This window comes from Macrosteles quadrilineatus, unplaced genomic scaffold (assembly GCF_028750875.1).
Source record: "Macrosteles quadrilineatus isolate MER2022 unplaced genomic scaffold, UCM_ALF_1.0 Scaffold_6__1_contigs__length_79288215, whole genome shotgun sequence".
Lineage (NCBI taxonomy): Eukaryota > Metazoa > Arthropoda > Insecta > Hemiptera > Cicadellidae > Macrosteles > Macrosteles quadrilineatus.
This window is the reverse complement of record NW_026542599.1, coordinates 8,009,920-8,032,305: the sequence shown is the minus strand read 5'-3', so window position 1 is coordinate 8,032,305 and position 22,386 is coordinate 8,009,920. Positions and strand designations below refer to the sequence as shown.

The 22,386-nt window shown below is 32.6% G+C and overlaps 1 protein-coding gene across 1 annotated transcript in view; it reads left to right on the top strand.

The window, feature by feature from the left end:
• Positions 1-22,386, top strand: part of LOC128996582 (atrial natriuretic peptide receptor 1-like) — a 60,048-nt gene that overhangs the window by 13,105 nt on the left and 24,557 nt on the right. The window contains exons 3-6 of the mRNA XM_054421978.1: positions 15,483-15,648; positions 17,689-17,763; positions 19,378-19,522; positions 20,558-20,677. Coding sequence (XP_054277953.1) covers positions 15,483-15,648; positions 17,689-17,763; positions 19,378-19,522; positions 20,558-20,677 — 506 coding nt within the window. The remainder of the gene's footprint in view (positions 1-15,482; positions 15,649-17,688; positions 17,764-19,377; positions 19,523-20,557; positions 20,678-22,386) is intronic.

The following is a 22,386-nucleotide window of genomic DNA, read 5'->3' as shown; positions in this document are numbered from 1 at the left end:
ATTTGTAAATTAAAACAAAAATATAATTCTGTTCCGGGACTAGGTATTACTATTGACTGTTGGTATTACCATGAGCAACGGTAAAAGCTTGTTCCTTATAAGGGAAATTCACACAAATGTATTTGAACAAAGCTACCAAGTATTAAGTTTTAATTTGTTTCTTAAAAATTTTACAAAATTTAAAAACCATAGGAAAATATGTTAATATAAAACTAATATCATTTTTTTACTTTCGTTTATGAAAATAAGAGTTAGCATTTTCTTTACTGATTTTATAAATTTGCCTCTGTTCATTGATTGAAACGTTCTTTTTGCTTTGCAATTTAAAAATATAGTTAGGCTATTGTAAAAGACAAAGGGATATGATGAACGGGCGAGGAGTTTTGCTCGTGATTTATTGCGATCAATTTTAAGCAACAAGGTTATCTTGTTTGACTTTATTTAAAGGAAACCATTAATAATCCTTTGTAAAGTCAACTCATGATACCATCAGGATGAAATGGTTTTATTTAGTGTTCTAGTGATGGTTATATGTTTTGTGCTACACTCAATAACTGTGTTTATGAACGGAAAAGAAGAAATACTCAATTAAAAATTTAAACATTACAAGTTTTTTAATGTTTTTTTGCAGGAAAATAACACGTAATTTTTCGCTTGGGTTTAGTTGGTTAACCAAAATAATCCCAAACGCAAAAAAATATTCAAATATTACCCTCAAATGCGAGTTGCGATTTTGATCCTCAAGTGTTCATCTTGGACTTAGTCCCACCCTTATTTATTCATAAAATATGCTTCAGAAACCTTCTTTAGATTGACGCACTGATCTACCCAGTATGGTGATGATGGGCAATTGTAGTGTAAAAAAGTTTAAATGGAAAAAACAACATATTTCGTGTTTGGATTATTCGTTTGAAAAATGAAAAAATTGGTTAAGAAATAAAAAAAACCTTGATATATAAACAGTATAAAAATGATAGGCTAAATACTTTTTTGAAACAACGAATAATAGATGTATGTAATTTTATCAGCATTTCGAAACTTCTCGATTTCTTAAAAGCTATAAAGTCTTTAAACAATTTTAATTCCTTTCCCAACCAAGGTCAGTAGAGCTCATTACACGGAGAAAAATACTTCCCTCTGCCCGTGACTTCATCCATATTCAGGTTCATGCATGTAGATAGCGCTGTCTCGCGATGTCCACCTTATAAAGTTGTTTGTCTGCTTCAGATTGCTGCAAGACAGCGACGATGTACTTGGAAAACTTCCTCAGCCTTTGACTGAAGATATAGCTTTGAGTTGCTTTGATAAATGTTTAACTTTGAAGACGATTTTAATTGGTTTGGAACTAACATTTATTTTATAGTATGTATACAGTGGAAACTCTATACCAAGTCACCCTTAATAACAAGGGTCATTTTCAAATCCCCCTTGATTTCATAATGACTTTTAATCACATGTTATTTCAAACCTCGATAACAAGTCTAAAAGATTACATAATACTAATTTAATAATCCACATGAAAGACTCGTTACATAAACGCTTCACTTCACATAGAGATATTATCATCAACTTCTTTTAAGCTTTCTTCAATTTTGGCCATTAATGACAATGTCTGCGTCTTACTTAAGACAGTTTGGATAACATGGTATTTAAAGTATTAATGGAAAATTTTGTGAAATGTACGCATTTACCTACAAAATTATCAACATTGTATTAAAGTTCTAAAAAATATGATTTAGTGACTCTTGTTTAAAACTCTTTCACAATCAAACTCATAGAAAAGATAAGTTCTTTGTTTCTTATCCCCTCTCCTTATTAATTGTTGGGCGGGGCTACTACCATTGGATTAAAAAGCTATCAAAGTTGGTTTGTCACTATGTCTCCGTATGGTAGGAAAATAACTTATGGATAATAAAAGAAACTTTTCAATATGTTATTAATTTCTCCTTAAAATTATACTGTAACACGGGATTGTATTTTAAGAACATAATGTTTATAAAAGCACTAAGAACAATTTTTATTGTGTAAGGTTTTAATTTACGTAATTGAATTGCTTTGCAAATATGAAACTTTTTTATTTCTTGTAAGCACTTTTAATATAAATGATGGATAGGTGTTGGGTAAGTTAAAGTTGTTTGGAGATGGATCGGGTGGGAAGGTTGAGCCGTGATTTATTACAATCAATTTAATGAAACTAGCTTGTCTTGTTTGGCTTTGATAAAACGATATTGTGTAGTAAAAATTGTTTAAATTTGTGTCAAAACTTATTGTGTTTTAAAATGCTATGTATATTTTATATTACAGTATAGAAACATGTAGTTTAGCGTTCTCAATAGTACATGTTAACAATGAACCTAAGATTGGTTCGCGTGGTTTGAGAGTTGTACAATTCGCCCTCTTGATGGACATATTAATTTATTCTGTTAACTGAGGCAACGATAAATTGTGCTGATGCCAAATACAATCGCTTTTTTATTACTCCATCGTGAATGGATAAAAAACTAAAAGAGAATTCCAACAGTAGCACAATCAATGGTAGCATATTTAAATTTGATCTCTTTGAGGGGAAAAACACGATAGCTGTTCCGTATAGATTAAACTTTTGGTTCAAAGTCAACGTTATAAAAAAAATTAAACGAATACACGAAACTTGTAAATTAATCCATGAGCAATAATAATAACAATGCAAAGATCAATTTATTTACCCTAAAGTTAAACTATTAAACTATTATAAATAAATTAAATTATTAAACTAAACAACAGTATTCTACTTTAACTGAATTCTCAACCATATATTTTTGTAAATAAACCTCTTCTTAAATGTTTCATTTGAAACCTCACTAAAAATTCGAATTACAATACTTCTATTTTATCAACTTTGTAAATAGTTTTGAACCGCCCACTAATTTTATGGCATAATACTGTAAAAATTGGACTAATATTATTGCTATTGCTAGCCTCCTTCCCTGTCACTTTTCCTTATTTACATTTCACCTTAATGTAAGCTCCTGTAATACCCAGGCATTACTCTGGTAGGGTGTGGTATCGCTGCATCTAGTAATATTACTTGGTAGATCAACAAATACCCATTAGTAATATGAGACTAGTATTGTATGTGCTCTGAAACAATCGTGTGGTTGTTTAGTAATCAAGATGGCTACAAGATCATAGCAATATGTTTAGGTTTAAATAGTGTAATACCAATTAACAGTATCTAAATATATAAAAGGCAAAGCCCTCACTGACACACTCACTCACTCACTCACTCACTCACTCATCACTAATTCTCCCACTTCCCATTTACCTAGGAGGCTGAAATTTGGTACACCGATTCTTTAGGCATTAAATAGGAAAACTAAGTTGTTTTTATTCTGATCGGACTCTCGGTCTCCGCCCCAGTGGCTCTGGAGTTTCCCTTGTTAATCTTATGATTTTCATATTTAAAAGGAAATAATGAATCTTATCAGCTGTTTCAATTAAACAAGTTGGTTCTGTTCTATGATGTTCGATAGCAATTAAGTTACAAGGATTACCAACAGGGTGCAGCACTATTTTTTTTAAATTTATGAAAACAGCTAATTTGCAACCAAATGGTGAGTGAGCGTAGCGAACGAACTTCAATCTGGAGGCGAGTTAGCCTAGCGAACGAGCTAACCTGAAGGCAAGTGAGCGCAGCGAACGAGCTCCAACCTAAAGGTGAGTGAGCGTAGCGAACGAACTTCAACCAGGACGTGATTGAGCCATGTGAACGAGCTTATCTTAAAAATAAAGAAGTTAAACGGGGCAAAGCCCGCGGGTACAGCTAGTTTAATTATATTATAAAATTCTATGGTGACTATTTATGTTCCCAACATTTCTAAAACTAAGTTTAAGATTGAGTATTTCAAATGAAGGCCTTCTTTCTAAATACTACATTGTAATTTGTATACAATTGTTCAATCAAACGCATCGTTTTGGTCATTTGAAACAACTTATTGAATTAGAAACTCGCCCTCTTCATTCTTTTAAACCCACTTGGTTGTGTATCTGCTCTACGTTTGTGGTGTAAGATTTCATTTTTGATGTCCCACCTTTACATCCTAGGACGATATTTCTAGCTTGGAACTGTTCACACATTACTTCAGGCTACTCCTAGAGGGTCCCGGCATTATCACATAAATAAAATCCATTGGTGATCGGTGGCATTTGAACCCGGGACCTCAGGCACCGAAGCGCTACGCTTTATCGCTAGACTACAGCTCACTCCCGGTGTAAGATTACAGTGATTCCTAGCATACGATCGATTTTACTGAATAATACCTTGATAAAATTATGACAGTAATGATTTTTATTTTATACTATCATTTTTAATAGTCAAAGATACTAGTTTATCAGTGTTTGTTTTGTTAACATCCGATTTTAAATATATACACAAATTAATGGTTATGTAAAACTTCCTTATTTTTGAACTTTGAACTAAGTTTGAGTGAATAAGGGTGTAACGTGCAATCGAAATAATTCTGTTTAAAATAGCAAACTTATCACAAACAAAATAAACCTGTATATCATAAATAACGTAATGTAATTGAATTTTATCTAACCCGCCATGTTAAACTTCCCTATCCCAAGCGTGATGTATACAACTTCTTTACTTCTCGAGTGATGTAAAGTTGAAAAAAAAACTCACTCGGTGAGGTAATGAAACCCATTTAAATAACATTGAGTGCTCAACTTAAAAATTATACCTCTATGGAGCCAACTACGTTCAACGCTAGAAATCAACTGTGCCCTTGAATTTTATTGTTATTTTTTTGAGAATTTTCCTAACCTAGCTTTTGTTTGTAAATGAACGTTACTGTTATTTATACGAATTACAAAGCATGTATGAAGTAAATTTGTTATAGAAAGTGTTATTTTCGTTTCAATTATTTCCCAGAAGTAGCAGTGTTCAGAACACATGTTACCAGTTGAGTGACAAGGGATATACGTCAGGAGTAAAAAGTAACACATTGTTCTCAGCGTTATATTTTCGTAACAAAGAGTGGGGTTTGACGTTAAATAATAACGTGTCCAGAAAATTGAGTACATGACGTTTACTTGACATTTTAACTACGTAAAACGTAATTAAACTTGTTGTATACACCGAAATATTGTAGTGTTGAAAGCGATTGGTGTTCAACGAAATACGTATTAAATTCTTTTTACAAAGATATATTATTCCCTCTATACAAACTATTAGGGGACTTTCATGAACTCAGTATCAATAATGTGTTTTAAGTGTTTACTTTTTACTCTTTATGTGATGCATTATTAGAAAACCAGGTGTTGATGTGCAATGTTTCTTATCTAGACATTGTTTTGTTGTACAGACTTGGTTGCTTCATATTGGTTTATAATATATACTATTATATAAAATTTTAATGGTGTCTCTGTATGTCTATTACTACTTAATGTAAAAACTATAGAACTGACTGAGCTTAAACTTTACAAAAATTTAGCTACCATACCAAGGATGGTCATAGGACTATTCACACTTCGATACTGACCGTGGGCTTTGCCCCTTTGGTTTTAAAGTTCTGAAGTGATGATTTTAAAGTAAATATTGATTGGTCTCCATGACTGCAATGAGAACATTCACAATGTTAACATTTTCTTTGACATTTCAATGTAAACAGGAATAACTGCCAAATTGCTTATTTCTCAATTTCAGACAGCGAATCCAAAGAAATTAAATATAATATTTTACACAACTATGGTGGTAGGTTTATTTATTCTAAAACTATATCAATGATTATGGGAAAAAAATTCTACAACCGTTGCTGTATCGACCCAGGCTCTGGTTTCGATTTATTAAAGTGTCTAGTCTAAGCTATGAAATTAATGTTATTGGTTTATTTTAATGTAAACAGTAGGACAATTACATGATGTAGGTGATACTTTTTTGTATACATTTGTGGGTTTTCGTTTATAAATTTTAAATACTTAACAAGTGTTTGGATTAGGCTGCATAGTACATAATTATTCCCGTTAAGAAGCACGGACACAGCAGATAGTATAATATATGTAGTTAATAATATTAGCCATCATACTTCATTGTTTTATTTGTTAAAATGGCATACATGGTTAATCGTCAATCTATCAATGTGGATAACAAATTACAATAAATTACTTAGATATATTTTCTCGTTTCCTTTTCATATTAATCTAATTTATTTTCAAATAAATTTAATTTAATTTTAAAAGTCACCAAATTGTGATAACCCCTTTAAGTTTTCTCTCATGGAACTAATATAATTTCTAACTATTATAATATTCTCTTGAGGATCGTGTATAAACACGATTACGGTCGCTATATAAATAGCGACGTAATATAAATTTTAATCATTTAAGCATTTCCAATTTGCTAGTTAGTAATGGTATTTTCTACAGACTCTCGTAATCAAACTATTTGTTTTTCCATTATGATCAATCGTTTTCCAAGTACAACATTTATCAAAGCAAATCAAAGCTATATCTTCAGTCAAAGGCTGAGGAAGTTTTCCATCGTCGCTGTCTTGCAGCAATCTGAAGCAGACAAACAACTTTATAAGGTGGACATCGCAAGACAGCGCTATCTACATGCATGAACCTGAATATGGATGAAGTCACGGGCAGAGGGAAGTATTCATCTTCGAGGGGAGAAAATAAATACCCAACTGACCTTGGGAAGGTGGTTGTTATTGAAACGCAGATTTTTAAGTTTTTATGGCAAAGAAAAGTTTGGAAATTGTTCTGTTGACTATATTAACATTTTTTGTAAATGTATAACTATTGAATAGCCTAAATGATGTAATAGCTATTTACATTACAAGTTTAGTAAAAGCGTTTTTACATCACGCAGGTGAATGTTGTGCAACGAGCGGAAGCGAGTTGCATAATTCAAAACACGTTCTTGCGTAACGTGTAACGTACAAGATTTTACCTGACCCGGCAATATACATGGGGTTACGTACACTATTTTTCATTATCCTTTCACTTACCGTCTAACAGTAACTTTCTTTTACAAACAAAAGCTAGGTTAGGAAAATACTTTAAAGCATAACAATAACTTTCAAGCAGACAGCTGATTGAACGTGTGAACGTCGATGCCTCCATAGAGGTATATTTTTTAAGTTAAGCACTCAATGTTATTTAAATGGGTTTCATTACATTACCGAGTGAGTTTTTTTCAACTTTACATCACTCAAGAAGTAAAGAAGTTGTATACATCACGCTTGGGATAGGGAAGTTTAACATGGCGGGTTAGGTAAAATTGAATTACTATATTACACCACAATTCTTCCCAAGACACGATCAGCGTTATTTCACTCGCTTGGCTTAATACTGACGACGTTCTAAAATAATAATATTACCAAGGCGCTACATAACTGTGTGAGGCTTGCCTCAAGATTAGCGTTGTTTTACTCGGTATAACAGTTAAGATGATGTTAAAACAGTATTGTATTCTCAATAATCAATTATCAAGGTACCGTAGGCAACTGTTATTCTGTGATCCTCGCTGTTAATGAAAGGTCAGTGGGATAGTGATTTCATTCGTTGGTTTAAACAGATAAGATGACGTTACTATAATAATAGGGTATTCTCAGTTATCTATTAACAGGGTATTACGTGACTTTTGAATTACATTATTATTTATCCCACTCTATGTTAAATAACGCCCACATCTTATTAACAAACAAAACAACTTGTTTCACTTTAATCATGCTAATGTAGCAGAATTTTTGTTGGATTTGTGGACAATTGCCTAATTAAGTAGGCATAAACAAAAACAACCTACCAAGTTAAAACAAAGGGTTTGCTTGTAACTATTATTCTCACAACTTGAAAGTTATATTCACAAATGGAAAAACATGTTATTAAATAAATTACCATTTGACGAATAATATTTTTATAATTATATTTTATACGTATATTTTTCTCTGAGTTCACAAGGGGTCGATTTCAAGGTTTTCTGATTAAAGCCAAACAATAAAGGCTTGTTTCATAAAATCGATTGTTATAAATCACGTGCCAAACTTATCACCCGATCCATTTAGAAACAACTTAATCACCCAACTACACCTATCAATCATTTTTATTAGGAATTGTTAAAATGGTTTTCTTTACTTTAAACCAGAAAAATAAATAATGACATACTGAAAATAGTTCTTGGTCTGGTCTACAAAATTATCTTTTGGATCAAAACTCCCCACTTTCATGAAAACATATCAAAATATTAAAAGTTATTTTTTCTTAATAATTAGAAATTTTCTTATTTACGAAGCAACAGCGACAAAACAAACTGTGATATATTTTCAATCCCATGGTAGTGGGAGCCCCACCCATCAGAACGAAGAGGAGATAAGAACAAGAATTTATCTTTTCTAAAAGCGTTTATGCATTTTATTCGAAAATATTTTTTTATAGGGTTAAAAATATGTTGGGTCATTCATTGGTGATCTTTATTTGTATAATAATTGTAACGAGTATGTTTACAAGAAATAATGTAGATACATAAAGTTGGTTCCTATACGTCCATCTATCAAGAACGAAAAGTACAGTAATTAGATTGAAGAGTAGATCCTCTAAACTTGAGGACTCACTCAACCAAAGGTTACACGATAGTAGGTATCTTTGAAATTGTATAACTGATCGAACCAGCGTTTTTAAGGAATTCAAACGAATAAGTTAATTTACCCATCTTTGTACATGGTACTTACACTATGCCTAAAACTAGAACCAAAATATGTAGGACTATAAGAAATATACATGTTATGAAAGAAATGCGTGTTTGCCAACCTATGCTATGACTACCATATCAATATTGTTTGGTATAAATGATGCAGGGAAAGTTTTTTTGATACTGTCCAACTTGAAAAATAACACACGTTCAGTCTCGATATATCTTCTTGCTCGTTCTTCTCAAGAAAAGTAAGTTTTCTAGTGTTTCCTCCCTTGTTACTTTGTTATACAACAAAGTAGAAAGTAACATGGGGCAACTAAAGTTAAAAATCCAAACGTCAACGCAAAGATTTAACGTCGTTTATAGTATTGTAATATTTATAATATTCCTTAATGAAAATCACTATTATGTGACAGTGTGATAGAATTGAATGGTGAATGTATTATCACGAGCAACGTTTTACTTAATCCACACCAGGGAGCATCGCATTTAATGTATTTTTTCCATTCAATTCTAAATAATATACTTTAAAACACGTTTATGATTAGTTAGCCATTTTAAAACACACTACAGTATCCAATTATGAGTTGTGATTTTCTTAATTAGATTTTTATTTTACAGGATTTTTTGGATTTATCAGGATATATTTTGTGTTAGGAAGCAATGATAGTATCATATACAAAGTGCAAAATATGTCATACTTAAATTGCTAGTAAGAGGTTTTAATGACGAGTTACAACGTTTACAGTTCACCAAACAGTCTACGTACAAGACTACCAAGTTTGTGGCACACAAGAAGAAAGCTCGAACGAACTTTGATGAAATTTCCTCCATCTAATGAAGTGTAGTGAACCGTTTCCGTTCGACGCTCAATTGCTTGTTCCTTGTAAATCCAGCAGTAATGATATCTTGGTGCTTCCTACGAATTAGGTATTGTTTCATTAGAGGGAAGTTATTAGTTTGTGAAATGCAAATTGATTTATTTAAATCATTATTCATTCTGAAGAGATGTCTAGTAAGGTACACTTCTAATAGATGGATAATTGTTTCACGTTCATTCTATGTCACGGAGAACTAATATTACTAATCTGTTTATATCAATTGAAATCAGTTAACATAAAATTCGAGGCATCTGAAACTTATTTGTGTACTTTGTGGGTTGAAAATACAATCTTAACAAACTATGAATTCCTATGGTTTGACAATATTAAAACATATGTTTCTGATAAGTTAATTGGAGAAATTAAAACTCTTTAAGAGTGTCACCGCTGTCCCGAGTCCATTCATACGCACGTAATTAATTGTTCTTAAGGTATTAACATTCTTGTCTATATAGTCTACATTTTCACGTGGGGATGTATGTGAAAATTTGTATTTTACACCAACATAGCCAATACCGTATACAAGTAAACATTATATGACAAGGATCAGATGATAGCCAGGTCGAAACGCGTTCTCCGCAAGACTGAAAAGGATATTTTTTTTTAATCTGTGCTACGAATCTTATACATTTTAATTTGAACTGTAAAATTATAAAAACATTTAGACTTTTATTTATTTAAATCGACATACAAAAGAAGCGAAATCTTTGTTGGCGAACACAGCATAGTTTTACAGAAATAATATATCAATATAAAATACTGATCCCGCTTTTCGTACATTTGAACATGACAAACACAAAACTCAAATTTATATTCGGCGTATTATGACACTGATACTATAGACAACAGAATTATATTTGTCTATGCTGAAACTGTAGTTTTTTAGTAAGTTTTATTTGAACGAGACACAATACCCAATTTTTTGATTCGTCCAATGAATCAAAAAACTTTATGTTTTATTTACATTTTCAAAATGAAAATAAAGCAAATTTATACATGGAGGGGTGTTTCATTGTTGTCGTATTGAAATAAATCAATATTTACTATCGAAAATTCCTTCCTAAAGATGTGAATACAATATCGAATCGGGGATTGTCCTTAATAGACTTTACAATCAAGTAAGAAAGTATGTTTTTGCAAAGGCTAATTTGATTCACTGTTTTTCGCGTGAATGAAAGACAGACTTTTATTTTGTAATAGTATAGATAGGTAGATGAATCATTCCACTTTCTTATGGAGTCATCTAATGTGAAAGTGATGTATTTTCCGTAATTTTCCCTGATACATATGTATTACTGTAGTACAGGGTGTAGCAAGGTAAGAACTTTAAAGGATGTATAATTCCCTTTTCATCTGTTAGCTTTGCAAACTACAGGGTGTCCCAGAACTCTCTACCAATATTTTAGGGAATTGCTCCTGGGTAAGAAACATACCTAAATAGCATATTTAAATCGTCCGGAAGTCCTTAGTTACTCACACAGCCGCCATTTTGTTTTTTTCAGTTATTAATTTTTTCTAAAGAATGGTTAAACATACGAAATGGAAACTTTGCACAAATATTAATGACAACTAGACAAAGCTACAAAAAAATTATGAAGATTTTTCAAATTCATAAAACAAAATGGCGACCATTTAAAATGTTGTTTCTTAAATAGCTCAAAAACCGTTGATTTTATAAAAAATTTTAAATGTCGCCATTTTGTTTTATGAATTTGAAAAATCGTCATAATTGTTTTGTAGCTTTGTCTAGTTGTCATTAATGTTTGTGCAAAGTTTCCATTTCGTATGTTTAACCATTCTTTAGAAAAAAATTAATAACTAAAAAAACGAAATGGCGGCTGTGTGAGTAACTAAGGACTTCCGGACAATTTAAATATGCTATTTAGGTATGTTTCTTACCCAGGAGCAATGCCCTAAAATATTGGTAGAGAGTTCCGGGACACCCTGTATATATACATATAAATTACATTTATTACAGTCAGATTGTGATAAATGTAGTTTACATGTATATATAGTTTGCAAAGCTAACAGATGAAAAGGGAATTATACAGCCTTTACAGTTAGAAAGCTCTTCCTTAGGTGCTTTGCTCTTATGAGACTCGTGACGGGCATAAAAGTTTTCAATTTACTCTGTAAAAGCCTTTGAGTGATAAAGCAGACCTACTGCCATTGATTGTGGGGAGTCATTTTATTTATTTTGAACTTGAATAAAATGACACAGTACACAGCACTTTCTCTCTGTTCGAAATACGTTTGTAAAATTGTGACTTTGTTATCAAATTAATTGGTCTTCAATGCTTCCATCAATAAAACCAAAATGCATAAGCATCTTATTCAAACTTTGTTTGATAAATATTGGAGTTCATATACTCTTGTTTGCACGACAAAACATAGTTATGAACTACACGAAGCATGTTTGTGATTTATGTAAACAAAATGTGATGTTAAAAAAACTGTTTTATGTTTGTGTGATACGAAACTACATGGAAAGATTTACAATAGTGCCATATAGTAATTGAAAGCAATGGAAAGACAAAACCCGGCTTGGTAGCGTAAAGCCTGCACTATTGAGTGGAGAACACAGAGATAAAGTCTAATCGACTAATGTAATTCGGATTCCCTGCGAACACAAAAGAATCTGAACCGGCAAAAAACTTAAATACATTTGGAAACCTCTATTTCAGTTCGCCTGAAATTAGAGTTTTCTAAAACGTATCATGAGGAGTAACATTTGACCATGGCTGGTTTAAACTGCCTAGAAGCATTTAAACGCCCTTTTGGAATGTTTGGCGGGATTTCTTACACCACTGGACTACGAAAAGAAATTTTAAATATTTCTAGAACATATTCATTTTTTCATCTGGTTTAGCTGGTTTCAGGATATTCTGTTATTGAAACACATGAAGCTGAGGATAAAACATAGCACATCCCTCAGTGGTCGTCATCCCAACTCAAATCCTTGTACATTGCTAGATAATCTCAGCCCAAGGGATTTGAGGTTGTAAAACATGTCTTGCTTTGAGATCCTCTACATTATTTTGTAATTCTTCTGCTGAGTTCGTGTTTAAAAATCTTGTACATTTACTTCGAAATAAACAGAATGTTACTTAGTTTTTTGGTCTATTCAAAAATGTAGACCAAACTTCATAAATCTGTATCTCGAAAAGTATACTTTGGGTACACATAAACTTTACTTTATTCAAAAGGGGAAATTTCAAAGTTCTTTTTATCATTAAACGTAACGGCTGAAAAGTTATTGCAACAAATATCTAATGATAAATAACTGAATCTTCACGTTTTTAGTTGTAAAATCAGGCTAATCTAGTCAGGTTGCTTTTCTTATGCTGTCTTATTTTACAACTAAAAAAAGTAAAGATTGGGTTAAGTATCATTAGATATTTTTTATCTTAGTCTCATTAATATGGGAGTTTTATATGCTAAAAAAGTGTTCTTGAAATTTCTTTCATAAAATTGGCCATTTTTGCAATTTAAGTTATAAAAATTAAAATAACCATTATTTTGAAATTTCATATTAGACCAGCTTATTTTTCCCTAACATAGGTTGCTCCAGTTATAACCTTAAATACCAAGTTTCATAAAGATCGGTTGAAAGATTTCAGAAATAAAAATGTATATAATGTATAAAAACCAAAATTGGGGATAGCTAGGCAAATAATCATTTTTGTATATTCATTCATATGAATTCTTTTCCTTCTTTTAATATGAGGAATCATACCCTAAAGTCTAAACAATTTTTGGTACCGTATAAATGGTCTCTTTTTGTATTCACAAGTTAATGGTGGTCGTGTAAAGTTGGATAACAGGTAAATTTGAACTACAAAATAAACACTTAAACTTTCTGTAAGTGTTTCAATTTGACTTTTAATGAAGTTACCTCCACACATGCCATGTCTGCTACTCTGATGATATAACCCAGGGTATGACGGTCCCTTGTGTGTTGTTGTGGTTGATTATGTTCGTAAAGTGGCTTGCGTGTGCAACACATTTGTTAACTTATACATACTTAGTGACGCGTTCTCCCGGCGTCTGTAATAGTACATTTTAGTTATTTCTTTAGATTCAATTATCAATATGTAATTAATCAATTAACTTATTCTTTGTGTGCTTATCGCGATTGGCATTTAAAGATGCTTTCTAACAAAGGGTCGTTGCTAGAGGATAGGTCAGGGTTTCAGGCCATTATATTTCGAAAATGAATGTAAAAAATTATAATGGTGTAAGACACATAATACATTTGATCCACGGGAATTCCAGAAATAAATTCCAACTAAGGTTGAATAAAAGTTGACTTGTTCATTTATCAATCATTTTCCATTGCAAATGTAAAATTCTTCCAACACATATGTTCCGATTTGCGTATGGTTTTGAGTTTGGGGGAGGAAAACCTAATGACACGTTTCCCAAAGATAAGGACTTTGTAAGAAAGTTTATAATTAAAAATAAGTATAAATATTCTAAACCTTCTAGTCTGCGTCATTAGGAACACATATATGGAGTAATGGAGTCATCATTTCATTTTATATGTTTTAACTACTGTATACAGTTCTGTTCATATTTCAATGTGTTCAATTAAAAAAATTCAGCTCAGATTAAATTAGATTTGAGTATCATAAACAGTGACAAGCTTAAAAAATGCTATAGCATAAATTAATTACTTTTCGAATAATACATGTAATGTTGTATTAGAAAAGTACCGAAATTAGAATTTTAATAATTAATTTGTAATTAATTTATTATTTTCTGTTAGTTTATAAAAAATAACAATAACAAATTATTGAATTAACATTGTTTTATGGCTCAGTTACTAGGCCGACTAATACATATTCATGTGATAGGTGGTCAACTATTATTAATTCACATTAAATATTAATTTAATTAATCTTGACAGTTATGATTGTTGGTTCTTGCACATTTAATTAATTAATGATTAGAATCTATGTTGTTTCAGTTATTTTTTATTGTAATATATTTCGATGTAACCTTTCAAAATGGATCAATCATCACATGTGATTCAAACCAAACCAATACATGTAACATGCCAAAATTAATCCCTTTCAATACAGGAGTTTCAATACAGTTTAATCCGGATTCAGATACATTGATTCATCGTCATTACTGTACTTTCATTAAAAGAGTGTTTTTGTAATTTTTCACACATTTACCGTTTGATTGATATATTCGAGTTCAATCTCAGGTTAATTTTGTTCTAGAGCATATAAGAGTAAGATGATGAATTGTTAGACTTTTCTTTAAAATTATGTTGACGATTTAAAAATTTAAAAAACCTATATTTATGAAATAAAATACATTTCTATTGGAAACAAAATTGCATGTATCGAAAACTTGTATCGATTGTAGTTAATAATTGTTGCCTTATTGTAAACAGTTCAATATATCGATAGTATTTTGTACAATAACATAATCGTAATAGACGAAACTATTGAATCACTTACCAAACAGTTGCTTGTTTCCATTGGCAAATTAAATTGAAAAGAAGTCAGAAGTAGTTTTGAGAGGTTATCTTTAAATGACAAATATTTTAGTTTCATGACATAGTTTGTTTAAATAATGGTGCAATATTACGAAACATATAGTTGTTCAAAGACGGACAAAAGTGTCTTGTTAACCCTCGCTCATTTTCAGACCTCGGCTTAGCCTTGATCGTAAAACTTGAGCTCGGGTTGAGAAGGGTCACATTAGGCCTAAGTGATTGATAAATTCTGTGACTGTGCTTGTGAAAGATATGCTACAGCTGGTTCATAAAGATGGGACTTCTAACCAAGTACCGAACAGTCAATGAGTCAAGTGTGCAATTGAATTCAAATGAATTAAACTTTAACTCAAATCGTGCTTGAAGAAAATAATTTATGAGAACTATTCAACTTTCTTTCATTTTCCAGCTACTTGTCCTGTTCTGGGGACCGAGCTCCTGGTCTTGCAGCAGACATGCACTTCCGTGATGACGTCATCGCCTTCATAGGCCCGGCGTGTGCCTTCGCACTGGAGCCCGTGGCACGACTAGCGGCCTATTGGAACACTCCGATCATCACAGGCATGGGTGACCAGGTACTGAACTGTCACTGTTACTTTAATACCGGTTACAAGAATGTAGCTATTAATTTCGTGTCATGCACAATAGTCTTCATCGGTCTTAAACAAGGGCGGGGGATTGTTAAATGATTAGCAGCCTTTTGGAATAATGCGATCATCACAGGCCAGGTCACTGTGACTTTAATGCCTGTTAAAAGTTTAACTGTTACTTCCATTGTGACGTAATCAACATGTTCCATACTTATAAGCGTATAAACACTTTATAACATATTAAAAATATTTTACCTGATACATTAGCATATCTATTGATTCACTAAAACTTGAAATAACGTGTAATAGACACCAAGGACTAACCATTACAATTACTAGAAAATCATTACCTACGTGGTACTTTGTGTATGTATTTAATTAACAAGCTGTTTAAGCTTGATTATTTATTTAACTAATTTTATCGTTGTGGTTTTGTTCGACTTAAACTTTGTAATAATAAGTAGAATCTTAAATTATCAAAGTTAAGGGTGGAAGTGGAGTGATAAAAACGTCAATGCAAACAATGAGGAACAACAAACTTCACCAACAGTTAACTGATAAGAAACATTAATAGCGGTTCTAAACAACTTTGAAACAAGCTTGGAGCAGCCTTTGTAAGCTTAGAGCATCATATAATTAGTCAAAACTTAATTTCCCCTTTTGATGTTGTATAAAATGCCATTATACTTGCATTAATACATTCCTGTTTTGTAATTAAAAAGACAAGGAACTTTTTATACATCGATTAACTATACAATAGTTTTTATTTTAAAATTGTATATTTAGCTTAAACAAATTTGACAATCTGTGGGGTAAGTTTTTTATGATCATAAGTAACATTTATCATATACTTAACTATGAAAGTATAGCCATGCAAATAATGATAAAAACAACTCTGTTACATAAACAAGCTTCTATACTGTATTGATGCAATTAAAAGGCTCAAATCAATTAATTAGTTAACAGCTCAACATCAGCATTAGTGTTAATGGTGACTTTTTTATTTGAAAACGCGTTCATTAATTTAACATGCTCCTAATTAATTATTTCCTAATTTTTCATTAAGTTGTTCATTTTTATTTTCCCTAATGACGATTTTAAAATTTAAACTCCGTCGGCAGCCAAATTTTTAGTACAAGGACATTTATATGAGTTTCTATGCAATATCTAGTTTTTACATTGAATAATTAATAAACACAATAATTAGTTTAAGACTGACTAACATAGAAAACAATACATCTTTGTAAGCCTAACCTCTTGGATTTCCTAATCTTATTCTCTAAAGTACTCACTTTAACAATATGTTACACAATATTTTAAGTAAACATTTACAATTCTCATAATTTACCACAATACCGTCAATTATACAGTATCATAGGTGAGTGTCGAATCTTGGTCTTTAGGACTTGAACTGAAAAACTGCAGTTGAAGTTGAACTGTAAAAAACTTGCCGACGTTTTTGATACTTTTCAACCAATCTTCTGGACTCTTTCTCCAGTTGAATTAGATTAGCATTGCTTATCCCGAAGATGAATGCTGCAACGGTCAATAGTTTCACCAGATCAACCTTGCGGCCAAAACCGATTACTGTACCAAGATTCGACAACCATTTGGTTAAGGTAGCTTATTAACCCTTCACGGACGGGTGACGGATATATCCGCCTAAGTCTTTGGTGATAAAAGACAGATGACGGATATATCCGCCTAAGTCTTTGGCGATAAAGGACGGGTGGCGGATATATCCGCCTAAGTCTTTGGCGATAAAGGACGGGTGGCGGATATATCCGCCTAAGTCTTTGGCGATAAAGGACGGGTGGCGGATACATCCGCCTTCTCTTCAGACAGACTGGCAGGTGCTTGAGCAGTAACCATATGTTTCGCGGTACCAATGCGCCACTTTCCTGCTCTCAAATCGCTTGTTCAAACATTCATGTTTAGAGGTGTACTGAGTCAAGATTGTAAAAAGAACTATTTAAAAAGATTGTTTTCAGCCAGGTATGATTGTTGGATTTTCTGCACATGCAGCCTCCTTCGGAAGGAACACTTTCTGTCACTTCTGGTATACTTGGTCGCTTACATAAACTCCGTAACGGCACTTCCGTAAGTTATCTATGTATTAGTACTAGTGGTTAAAAGTTGTAGCATATTTATAGTTTGTCGACCTACAGTTTTATATTATTTGAAATATGTTTAGTGGCACAATTAAGGAACCTAATGATCGATATATTTTAGAAATTCATGAAGGGTTTTATACAGATAATTCCAGACAGTTCTATGTTCTTGACACGGGAAATAAAGAATATCTTCAGGTCAGAATGTTTTGCTGATCAAAAGTTTTGCATTGCAAAGTAGTGACAAGTTTAAAATTATAAGAATACGGAAGTACGGCCAAAAAGTACTAGCTTTATCATAACACCATTTAAAGAATTTAATTTATTTCACTTGAGTTATTAGTTTTTTTCCAAATAAAGTTAATAATTTGAACACTATACAATAAACTGTTTAAGTTAAAAAAAAAAAAAATTAAGAAGACTTACAGTTTTACCAATGCTTCGCAATCAGGTACAACAACGGAATATAAACGTTTATTCTTTGAAACTACTGTAAAAACTTATAGTTTTCCTCGTCAAAAGACAGACATCTCTTAGCCATATTTTAGTACAATAATTTATATTACTAATGGTTCATTTTCACTATTGTTTCATTCCTATTATTTTTTTAATTTAGTTACTTTCGCCGCTATTATTTCAGTAGGTTTAAGCCACTATATAGCAGCATTGACTGATAGTACATTTTATTAGTTACAGAGGTCTAAAATAGGCCCAAGCAAGAAAGAATCAGAGTTGATTACGTTGTTATTTCAGATCAATTCAATCTCTAGTTATAAAGGTTGATGTCCACTACGAATGACGTCATAAAGCCGGCCGAGCCACATTTGTGTTGATTGGTCTCTTCACAGCTGTTTGGTACAGTAAATATTGTATGAACTGGAAATTTGTTATGACTCAAGTCACGTAGCAAACCATGTTAATAACCATATTGCTGTACATATAAATGGGTAATGATGCTGTAAAAACAATGAAGTTTACATGGGTCATCTATAGTATAATAAGATTTTCTGTGTACACAATTAAGTACATACGAGGGGACCTGTGGAGTCATTCTATGTTAATGAGACATTTTTTTTACAAGAAAAGTTCAATTGAAGGAAATTGTATATCTTGCTTATTCATTAAATTATTCTGAAATTGCTTTATATCGTTGTGGTCTATTTGTATTTGCACAAAAACATTTTTTTCCAAAGATACAAAAAAAGTTGGCCGGGCCCGTTTCATAATAAACTGCAAGTTACAAGCTGTAACTTGTAATTTATAATTTCCTTTAGATTTGCATTGAGCAATCAGCTGATTTAATTATAATTTCAGTTTGTAGTTTATTATGAAACATTATGTGTTTTTAACTTTATAAAACATACTGCGAAGTTTAAATATGTTTTCTCCATACCAAACTTTACAACGGAGACTTATACGGTATTTAATTTAACCAAACCACCTCGCAGTTTAATATATTCGAGGTGTGAAACCAATTACGGTCCGACCACAACGCAATGTCGTGGTTACTCTAACTTTGCTCGTCGTTTCAGATGTATTGATTATCTGTAAAACTGTAATAGGAATGTGTTCAATATTACATGTTACATTAGTCACTGTTTAGATTGTAGTGAAGGAGGACACACTTACCCGCATGTCCTACTGTCAATGCCGTCTGAAGCTGGTGTTCTCCAGTATATTCAAGCAGTTTGGTTGGAACCATGTCGTCCTACTGCTGGACAGATCTGATCTCTTCTCGCTCACAGTTGGTAAGACCAAAAACAATGGTTGAACACTAACACTTATCTACACATAGTGGTATTTGTTATAAAACCATGCAATGGTACAAGTGAATTAAGCTGACGTTCCGGCCTTGTTACAAATAACCATCTTTAGAGCAGTTAACCATCTTCGAAAATGTATCTGTACTGAAAATACAAAATTATTCAAGGGTGAAAAATTGTTACCTGTAATATGACTTAGTTTTACCTCGAAGCAACGATAACCTTACGTTCAGTGTATCTCTTCTAAGCAGCGCCCTAGTTTAGGTTTTCAACCAATTTCTCTTTTTTTGTTAAGTTAGTATTTTTGCAAATTTGTTGGTCAAATCCTTAAAAGATTTTTTAACATGAACAAGTAAAAAGGAATCTGAAGCTCTTGGGTGTATTTTATGTTATGTTATTTAAATTCTACAATAATTACAGTCTTACATAAAATTACACAGCATCATAATATACACTTAAACTACACATAGTTTGTGAGAGACTCGTCATTATGTCTTTTGATCTTCATCCTGCAGGGAAGAACACAATATAAAATCAATAATTTTGACATAAACGACAGACCAAAAAGAAAAGAAAATAAGCTAGGTTAGTTCTTAGAAATTAGCAGAGTTATTTTAAACTGGACCCAACTAAGTTTTATCGTTAGGCTTTAATGATCAAAACCTTAAGAACACGGCTGGAGAAAAAGCTTGCCTTAAGCAGTGACTAAATTACATAAGACATCCCACTTTATTATTAAGTTGACCTTCACTCATTATGTTAGCATTTTGACTCAATGATAGTGATGATAAAAAAACTGTTTGATTCATGATTATTCTTTATTGCCAAACAGGACTTATATATTGTTGAATTTAAGTAAGAGCATACAACCGATGGACAACTTAACTTGACAATTTTGTTTTTGGGTGGCATCTCATTTTGACATCATTCTAAAACTTGATCTGATTCTATATCATACGGAGTTATTTTTGTTCAAATACCTTTCGTATGCAATCACTTATTGGCAAAGTGTTGTTTCAGGAAAGCACTTAGAAATAGGACTGCGCAAAGCAGGGACGTTGAGTTTTGTACGTGAGTTGGATGGGAACGAGGAAGAGAACTGTGAGGAGTACTTGAAAGACGCAAGCATGTACGCCAGAGGTAAGAGGTTCTGCAAGCATGTATGCTAGAGGTAAGAGGTTCTGCAATCATGTATGCTAGAGGTAAGAGGTTCTTTAATCATGTATGCTAGACGTAATAGGTTCTGCATGCATGTGTGCTAGAGGTAAGAGGTTCTGCAAGCATGTGTGCTAGAGGTAAGAGTTTCTGCAAGCATGTATGCTAGAGGTGAGAGGTTCAACAAGCATGTGTGCTAGAGGTAAGAGGTTCTGCAAGCATGTATGCTAGAGGTAAGAGGTTCAACAAGCATGTGTGCTAGAGGTAAGTGGTTCTGCAAGCATGTATGCTAGAGGTAAGAGGTTCTGCAAGCGTGTATGCTAGAGGTAAGAGGTTCAACAAGCATGTGTGCTAGAGGTAAGTGGTTCTGCAAGCATGTATGCTAGAGGTGAGAGGTTCTGCTATCATATATGCTAGAGGTGAGAGGTTCTGCTATCATATATGCTAGAGGTAAGAGGTTCTGCATGCATGTGTGCTAGAGGTAAGAGGTTCTGCAAGCATGTGTGTTAGAGGTAAGAGTTTCTGCAAGCATGTATGCTAGAGGTGAGAGGTTCTGCTATCATATATGCTAGAGGTAAGAGGTTCTGCATGCATGTGTGCTAGAGGTAAGAGGTCTGCAAGCATGTATGCTAGAGTTAAGAGGTTTTACACGTATGTATGCTAGAGGTAAGAGGTTCTCCAAGCATGTATGCTAGAGGTAAGAGGTTCTGCAAGCATGTATGCTAGAGTTAAGAGGTTCTACACGTATGTATGCTAGAGGTAAGAGGTTCTCCAAGCATGTATGCTAGAGGTAAGAGGTTCTTATTTGACCAACAGTTTTATTTAACAGTTCTTTATCGTCAATAGCTTAGTAGCTGAATATTATAGTGATCGCGTAGTCACTAACACTACGTAAACATAATTACATTTGCGTAGTTAAAGGGGTCAGTAGTTAGCATAGATGGTTGCCAGTTTAATTTTGAAAAATAAACCAGTAGCGTTTTGATAATTGAAATCCAGCCCCTTGATCATTACGCTTTAATAAATGGTCCTGACTAAAGAAGCTGCTGGTCTTAATTAGCAACACACCTACAAATCCTCCCCATTCTACCTTCACTCTACATTCTACCCTGTCTTAAAATATACTGAGAATTTCATTAAATAACATTTTAGTCTTACTGCTGCAAAAACTGTTATTTTTAATGCATGCGTTGCAGGTCTAAAGTAGCATGAAAATTAATCGTTTTTAGCCCCTGTGGAGTAAAAATTAGCTTTTGTCAACTCGGTTGTAAATGTCGACTGTAAACAATCGTATGTTCGAAAGTATGTATCGATTGCTTAATCGATTGTAGTTTGAGATTGTAGCCTTATTGTAAATAGTTTGACATATCGATAGTATATTGTACACTAACACAATCGTAATAGACGAAACGATTGAATAACTTACTAAACAGCTGCTTGATTCCATTAGCAAATTAAATTGAAAACAAGTTAGAATTAGTTTTGAGAGGTTACTTTAAAGAAAACTATCTATTTATGCAACATAGTTTGTTCAAATAATGGTGCAATATGACGAAAAATGTAGTTCATCACACGGGCAAAAAGTGTCCTTTCAACTCTCGCTCATTTTCCGACCTCGGTTTCGCCTCGATAGTAAAACTTGAGCTCGGGTCGAAATGAGTCACTTTAGGCCCTAGTGATGAAATATACTATTA